This window comes from Diuraphis noxia, unplaced genomic scaffold (assembly GCF_037042655.1).
Source record: "Diuraphis noxia isolate RWA-SAM2 unplaced genomic scaffold, SU_Dnox_SAM2 contig0002, whole genome shotgun sequence".
NCBI classification, from domain to species: Eukaryota; Metazoa; Arthropoda; class Insecta; order Hemiptera; family Aphididae; genus Diuraphis; species Diuraphis noxia.
This window is the reverse complement of record NW_028301712.1, coordinates 2,814,971-2,823,731: the sequence shown is the minus strand read 5'-3', so window position 1 is coordinate 2,823,731 and position 8,761 is coordinate 2,814,971. Positions and strand designations below refer to the sequence as shown.

The 8,761-nt window shown below is 38.6% G+C and overlaps 1 protein-coding gene across 1 annotated transcript; it reads right to left on the bottom strand.

The window, feature by feature from the left end:
* Positions 1–6,267: 6,267 nt before the first annotated feature.
* LOC149057918 (uncharacterized) lies at positions 6,268–6,969 on the bottom strand. Its single transcript, XM_089221425.1, has one exon. It carries the CDS (start codon positions 6,967–6,969, stop codon positions 6,268–6,270), a length of 702 nt encoding a protein of 233 aa, XP_089077551.1.
* Positions 6,970–8,761: the final 1,792 nt, after the last annotated feature.

Below are 8,761 nucleotides of genomic sequence, written 5' to 3'. Positions count from 1 at the left end.
ACGTATTTACAATACATTTGGGTGAATACAAAAAATAGAAAAAAAATTTGGGAAAAAATTTGGTAAAAAATGGTGATAATTCCGCTAAATATCGTTAAAAGTCATTTGTATTGAACTAATCATACTTTTTATATTTTTATCGTTAAGTTCACATTATTTTACATCTAAAACACGTCTTTACAATACATTTGGGTGAATATAAAAGGTCGTAAAAAAATTTTGAAATACAGGTGATGAATCCGCTAAATATCGTCTTAAGTCATTTCTATTAAACTAATCATACTTTTTATATTTTTAACGTTAATTTCACATTATTTTACATCTAAAACACGTATTTACAATACATTTGGGTGAATACAACAAATAGAAAAAAAATTTGGTAAATAATGGTGATAATTCCGCTAAATATCGTTTAAAGTCATTTGTATTGAACTAATCATACTTTTTATATTTTTATCGTTAAGTTCACATTATTTTACATCTAAAACACGTATTTACAATACATTTGGGTGAATACAAAAAATAGAAAAAAAATTTGGGAAAAAATTGGGTAAAAAATGGTGATAATTCCGCTAAATATCGTTTAAAGTCATTTGTATTGAACTAATCATACTTTTTATATTTTTATCGTTAAGTTCACATTATTTTACATCTAAAACACGTATTTACTATACATTTGGGTGAATACAAAAAATAGATAAAAAATTTGGGAAAAAATTTGATAAAAAATGGTGATAATTCCGCTAAATATCGTTTAAAGTCATTTGTATTGAACTAATCATACGTTTTATATTTTTATCGTTAAGTTCACATTATTTTACATCTAAAAAACATGTTTACAATACATTTGGGTGAATACAAAAAATAGAAAAAAAATTTGGTAAAAAATGGTGATAATTCCGCTAAATATCGTTTAAAGTCATTTGTATTGAACTAATCATACTTTTTATATTTTTATCGTTAAGTTCACATTATTTTACATCTAAAACACGTATTTACAATACATTTGGGTGAATACAAAAAATAGAAAAAAAATTTGGGAAAAAATTGGGTAAAAAATGGTGATAATTCCGCTAAATATCGTTTAAAGTCATTTGTATTGAACTAATCATACTTTTTATATTTTTATCGTTAAGTTCACATTATTTTACATCTAAAACACGTATTTACTATACATTTGGGTGAATACAAAAAATAGATAAAAAATTTGGGAAAAAATTTGATAAAAAATGGTGATAATTCCGCTAAATATCGTTTAAAGTCATTTGTATTGAACTAATCATACTTTTTATATTTTTATCGTTAAGTTCACATTATTTTACATCTAAAAAACATGTTTACAATACATTTGGGTGAATACAAAAAATAGAAAAAAAATTTGGTAAAAAATGGTGATAATTCCGCTAAATATCGTTTAAAGTCATTTGTATTGAACTAATCATACTTTTTATATTTTTATCGTTAAGTTCACATTATTTTACATCTAAAACACGTATTTACAATACATTTAGGTGAATACAAAAAATAGAAAAAAAATTTGGGAAAAAATTTGGTAAAAAATGGTGATAATTCCGCCAAATATCGTTAAAAGTCATTTGTATTGAACTAATCATACTTTTTATATTTTTATCGTTAAGTTCACATTATTTTACATCTAAAACACGTCTTTACAATACATTTGGGTGAATATAAAAGGTCGTAAAAAAATTTTGAAATACAGGTGATGAATCCGCTAAATATCGTCTTAAGTCATTTCTATTAAACTAATCATACTTTTTATATTTTTAACGTTAATTTCACATTATTTTACATCTAAAACACGTATTTACAATACATGTGGGTGAATACAACAAATAGAAAAAAAATTTGGTAAAAAATGGTGATAATTCCGCTAAATATCGTTTAAAGTCATTTGTATTGAACTAATCATACTTTTTATATTTTTATCGTTAAGTTCACATTATTTTACATCTAAAACACGTATTTACAATACATTTGGGTGAATACAAAAAATAGAAAAAAAATTTGGGAAAAAATTGGGTAAAAAATGGTGATAATTCCGCTAAATATCGTTTAAAGTCATTTGTATTGAACTAATCATACTTTTTATATTTTTATCGTTAAGTTCACATTATTTTACATCTAAAACACGTATTTACTATACATTTGGGTGAATACAAAAAATAGATAAAAAATTTGGGAAAAAATTTGATAAAAAATGGTGATAATTCCGCTAAATATCGTTTAAAGTCATTTGTATTGAACTAATCATACTTTTTATATTTTTATCGTTAAGTTCACATTATTTTACATCTAAAAAACATGTTTACAATACATTTGGGTGAATACAAAAAATAGAAAAAAAATTTGGTAAAAAATGGTGATAATTCCGCTAAATATCGTTTAAAGTCATTTGTATTGTACTAATCATACTTTTTATATTTTTATCGTTAAGTTCACATTATTTTACATCTAAAACACGTATTTACAATACATTTGGGTGAATATAAAAGGTCGTAAAAAAATTTTGAAATACAGGTGATGAATCTGCTAAATATCGTCTTAAGTCATTTCTATTAAACTAATCATACTTTTTATATTTTTATTGTTAAGTTCACATAATTTTACATCTAAAACACGTCTTTACAATACATTTGGGTGAATATAAAAGGTCGTAAAAAAATTTTGAAATACAGGTGATGAATCCGCTAAATATCGTCTTAAGTCATTTCTATTAAACTAATCATACTTTTTATATTTTTAACGTTAAGTTCACATTATTTTACATCTAAAACACGTGTTTACAATACATTTGGGTGAATACAAAAAATAGAAAAAAAATTTGGGAAAAAATTGGGTAAAAAATGGTGATAATTCCGCTAAATATCGTTTAAAGTCATTTGTATTGAACTAATCATACTTTTTATATTTTTATCGTTAAGTTCACATTATTTTACATCTAAAACACATCTTTACAATACATTTGGGTGAATATAAAAGGTCGTAAAAAAATTTTGAAATACAGGTGATGAATCCGCTAAATATCGTCTTAAGTCATTTCTATTAAACTAATCATACTTTTTATATTTTTATCGTTAAGTTCACATTATTTTACATCTAAAACACGTGTTTACAATACATTTGGGTGAATACAAAAAATAGAAAAAAAATTTGGGAAAAAATTGGGTAAAAAATGGTGATAATTCCGCTAAATATCGTTTAAAGTCATTTGTATTGAACTAATCATACTTTTTATATTTTTATCGTTAAGTTCACATTATTTTACATCTAAAACACGTATTTACAATACATTTGGGTGAATACAAAAAATAGAAAAAAAATTTGGGAAAAAATTTGGTAAAAAATGGTGATAATTCCGCTAAATATCGTTTAAAGTCATTTTTATTGAACTAATCATACTTTTTATATTTTTATCGTTAAGTTCACATTATTTTACATCTAAAACACGTCTTTACAATACATTTGGGTGAATATAAAAGGTCGTAAAAAAATTTTGAAATACAGGTGATGAATCCGCTAAATATCGTCTTAAGTCATTTCTATTAAACTAATCATACTTTTTATATTTTTATCGTTAAGTTCACATTATTTTACATCTAAAACACGTATTTACAATACATTTGGGTGAATACAAAAAATAGATAAAAAATTTGGGAAAAAATTTGGTAAAAAATGGTGATAATTCCGCTAAATATCGTTTAAAGTCATTTGTATTGAACTAATCATACTTTTTATATTTTTATCGTTAAGTTCACATTATTTTACATCTTTTTTTTTTTTTTTTTTTTTTTTTTTTTTTTTTTACATTTTGAATCGAGCACTGGGGGTGGCACCGACGTGAGTCATTTCACCCCCCAGCACCCATCGTTTATTGAAACAAAAAGACAAAACATGACATATTACATTACATTGCGTGTTTTTTGAAAAGTACAGGTTCAGGGAGCCTCTAACACCCTTCCTTTGGCCTTCGGCCTACAGAATTAAACTTAACTAGTATTTTGATCATCGCCTTGTTGCCTCCGTCTTTCCTCTTCTGTTTTCTTTTGGAGCACGTCCTGGATGAAGGAGCTGATTGTGTTCCAGGTAGCCGTGTCTCTCAGCATCAATTCCGTCATGCAGTCTGGGGAAAGCGTCTTGCCCGTTAATGTCTCCACTCTTGACCTCCGTCTTTCCCATGCGTCGCATTTGAAAATTGTGTGGAAAGCGTCGTCGGTGTGGTGGCCGCAGTACCAGCACTCAGCGGAGGCTATTTTACCGTATTTGTGCAGGTAAGACCCGAAGCAACCGTGTCCGGTTAGCGCTTGCGTCAGCCAGTAGTTCACCGACCCGTGCTTCCGGTTCTTCCATGTCTCTATGTTTCTTATTAATCCGTGCGTCCACCGGCCCTTGGAGCTGCTGTCCCATCTGGACTGCCATGTTAGGGCTATTGTGTTGTCGGTTTCTTGCAGAGTGATCTGCAGCCCCGGGTTCTGACGTTGATCATGTAATGCCTTCCGTCTGATAGCTAGCAGGTCTATAGGGGTCGTGCCTGTCACGACTAGCACTGCGTCCGTGGATGTCGTTCGATAAGCGCACGCGACCCGTAGGGCGATACGTCTTTGGACTCTCGCGAGCTCGGCTAATCCCCTTTGACTCATTTTCCCTGCCCATACTGGCGCTCCGTATAATAGGAGAGAGTGCACGACGCTTGATACTAGGGTCCGTTTTGCCTGCTTTGCGGCGCTTACATTCGGTAGTATCCTAGACAGGTTCTGGACAGCTTTGTTGGCCTTGGCCGCCGTCAGTATTGCGTGCTCGGTAAAAGTCAGTTTCTGGTCCAATTGTAAGCCCAGGTACTTAATGTTCTGGCTTGCGTTGATTCGTGTCCCACTGATATCAATCGTCAATTGGTTATGTTTTCGCCTGTTTGTTATTACCATGGCCTCGGTTTTGTGGAGCGCCAAGTTGAGTCCCGCCGATTGTAGCCAGGTCCTTGTTGTTTCCGCTGCTGATTCAAGCATTCTTTTCAGGTCCCAGGTTTCTTTGCCCCGGGCTATGATGGCTACATCATCTGCGAAAGCCAAGAACATTGCGCCTAGAGGGAGTCTTAAATTGAGAAGCCCGTCGTACAGAATGTTCCACAGGGTTGGCCCGAGGACTGAACCCTGTGGTACGCCGCTTGAGAGGTTTATGGTGGATTCTGCTCCGCTCGGTTCTAGGTAATGAAGAGTCCTGTCTGTGAAATAATGGTCAATGATTCCGCAGAGGTAGGCTGGTAGTCCTTTGGAGCTCATGGCTTCCAGGATCTTTTCCCAAGGAGCAGAATTGAACGCGTTTTGTATGTCCAGCGTTAACATTCCCACTTTGTGATTGGAGCCAGCTTCGTTCACGAACTTGCATACCTGGTTTATTGCGTCTGTTGTGCTTCGGCCTCTGCGAAAGCCGTACTGATTGTCTGCGAGCCCGTCTTGGGCGCTAGATTCCAGGATGTCCCTCAGGCGGATGTCAATGATTTTCTCGAACAGCTTTCCAGTGCAGTTGAGTAGACACAGTGGCCTGTATGAGGAAGGCACTCCTGCAGGCTTACCGGGCTTCTTAATAAGTACCAGCCGAGATCTCTTCCACGCTCGTGGGAAGTGTCCCTCTTCTAGGCATTTGTTGTACAATTGTAGCAGGATATCTGGTTGGCGGCGAACGATCGCCTTGAGTACCTCGATAGTAATTCCATCGATGCCTGGGGAGATATTGTTCTTCATTGATTTGGCGGCTCTGGTCAGTTCTTCTAAAGTTATATTAGGTGCATTTTCCCTTGGCCAGGTGCGGCGATTTACGTGTGGATGCACGGGAAAGAGCCCGTTTACTACCGTTTGGAGGACTCCAGGTTGCTGCAATTCGATTGCTGGACGGCTTCTGGTAAGCTTGCCCATGACCAATTTATAAGGTTTGCCCCAGGGGTCGCGTTCTACCTCGTCGCATAGGTTCTTCCAGCCGCGCTCCTTAGCGTTTTTGATAGCTTTGGAAAGTTCTAACCTGGCCGCTTTCATCGCGTTGAGTTCCGCGACGCAGTCTTCTGGCCTGGCTCTTCTTTTCTTTCTCTGGTGGATTCTACGGGTGTGATTTGCTGTCTTCCTCAAGATGCTTAGTGCTGGTGACCACCAGTAGACAGACTTCCTCCGGCTCGGTGTTGTATGCATTTCCACTCCACAGACTTCTTTGATCATTACGGCGAAAGTTGTAGCACAGCTTTCGGCATCTAACGCTGTGGTACTAGTGAGAGCGCCAGCTTCTAGGAATTCTTCTAGTTTCCGGTAGTCGAATTTGAGTGGAGTTACTCTTGTTTGAGGGCCCGTGTTGATTGATTGCAGTGTAAATGTTATGTAGTTGTGATCGCTCAGCGAGGTAGCGTCCGAGACTTTCCAATTTTTTTATGTTAGCCGCTAGCCCTGGAGACGCTAGTGTAATGTCGACAACAGACTCTGAGTTTCCGCGCTGGAATGTCGGGGAGGAGCCTCTATTGCATATGACGAGTCCGAGGGAGGTGACCAGGTCTATCAAAGCCTCGCCTCTCTTATTGCTACTCCTGGATCCCCACGATGTGTGCCACGCGTTGAAGTCGCCAGCTATAATGACTTCAGTGCTCTTTCCCCTGACACTCCTCTCTAGCCTGGTCAGGAATTGCTCGTACTCCTGGAGTGTGGAGTTCGGGGACCAGTAACACGAGTAGAGTGTTATGCCTTCTGATTCGATCCATCTGAAACCGTTATCGCCTTGGCCAGCGTCGTTTATAAGGCGGTTTTGATGGCAGAGTATGGCTGCTTTACCGTTGCTGTCCGGGTACCAGTGTTGTGCGCCTGCTTTGTTGTATTCAGAGACGAAAATGTAGTCAATATCGTTCTCGATTGCTGATTGGCACATCAGGTCTTGCGCTGCTCTTGAGCAGTGCAAGTTTATTTGGAGGAAGTGCGTCATTTTTTCGCTTTGGCAGCTTCTAGCGCGCGTTTGTACGCGTGGCATCTGGAGCTGCCCAATGTATGGTCGCTAGAAGCTTCTTCTTTGCATAGCAGGCAACTGGCCTCATCTTTGCATTCTTTGCTTTTGTGCCCTTCTTTACCGCACTTCCAGCAGAAGTTGCTTCGTTCCTCGTTTGTGCAGGTTTGTCTCGTGTGACCGTATCCTTGACACCGGAAGCACTTCTTCACCTCGGTTTTTAATCTGGTTCTGCAGCTGGCAAATCCTATCCTTAACCGAGTTTTTAGTAGACTGTTCGCGACGATCGTGGGTACAGAAACAGTGACTACTAAGGTTCCACGGTCTATTTTTCTCTTGTCGGTGATTTTGATGCTTCCTTTACATTTTGTGTGTTCTTCAATGGCTTTTGTGATTTCGTCGTCTGTGGCTTCTTCGTCTGCGTCTCTGATTTCGATTAAGGATGTGTCAGAGAGCCTGGTGCAGCTGACGTTGTTGCCGATCGTGTTGGAGATGGCTCTTGTGAGGGTTTCTGTGTTTTCTGTTTCTCTGTTGAGCACCATCCTTAGGTGGCCGTCCCTTGTTTTGGTGATCATTGTTATGGATCCACCGACCCCCTTCACCTCATCACTTGATTTGATCTTCTTGAGCATTTCCACGTACGACATTTGATCAGCTTTCACGATAACGACGTCTGGCCTAGTCCGAATTTGTTCTCCTTTGTGTATCTTCTTTCGTCTGGTCGTGGCTTTCCTGTCGGTGACTGTCGTCCAGCTTGCTTTGTCCTCGTGGTCTGATTGCATGTCCCGTCCGATACTCTGTTGTTGGCTCTGCACCTGTTGTGGAGTCCTCGTCTTTGCGTTCTGAGGGGCGCTTTTGTTCTGTGTGTCGGGAGATGGGCCATGGTGCAATGCTACTTTAGAAGCATAGCTGGGTCCCAAAGCAGCCTGAGCGGTCTTTATTTCGTTTATTTCCGCTTGCTGCTTGTTTGCGCAGGCCTTAAGGTCTTCGCAGATCTTTAGAATGGCTTCTTGTATGTCTAGGCTCGCTGCGTTCTGGTCTGGTATGTTCGCTTTTGCTGCGGCCTTCTCCGCCTCGTAGAAGGCATTGTGGACGCAGCTTGTTGATGATCTTAGAGCCTCGGTAGAGCTCTCAACCTCGTCGATGGCTTTCACAACTGTTGGTGATTTCGTTTTTTCCTTGGTAAGTTTTAGGTGCTCCACGCTTGTTAGCAGAGCATTTAGTGTTTTGTACTGCTGCTTGATAGTGTTCTTAAGGTTTACCAACGTCGCTTGCAGGTTTGGCTCTTTTCCTCTCTTGGCGCTTGAGTTCAACAGTCCAGCGTGGAGTTTCGGGTTGTCGGATCTCTCCGGCAGCTGCGTGCCTTGTGTTGGCATGGCTACCTCAGCACTAGTAGTGTTGAGACTGACAGAGGCCTGGCTGTCCACCCCTGTAGTCCTGTGGTCGTTGGATGACGACCCCCGGGAGCCCACTTGCTCACTCCCGACTGCCGGCACCTGGGGGTCCGAATCCCCTGGTGCGGTAACCAAATTTCTGTTTTGAACGTCCATTTGTAGTTTTTTGAAGGGTGCCTCTCCCTTGCGTTTTAGCCCTGCCGCCAGGGGGATTTTATTTCGGTGTTACCTTCACCTATGTCCGTTTGCAGGCGCTTGCAGGTGGACAAGACCTGCCCGACCAGTTAAGGTCAGGCTCTGTGTGTGGGCCTAAGTAAGGCTGGGACCGCTCGGTAAGACCTAATTAAAGGCCCGCAAGCTCCCCCACCGCGTCAAGGTGG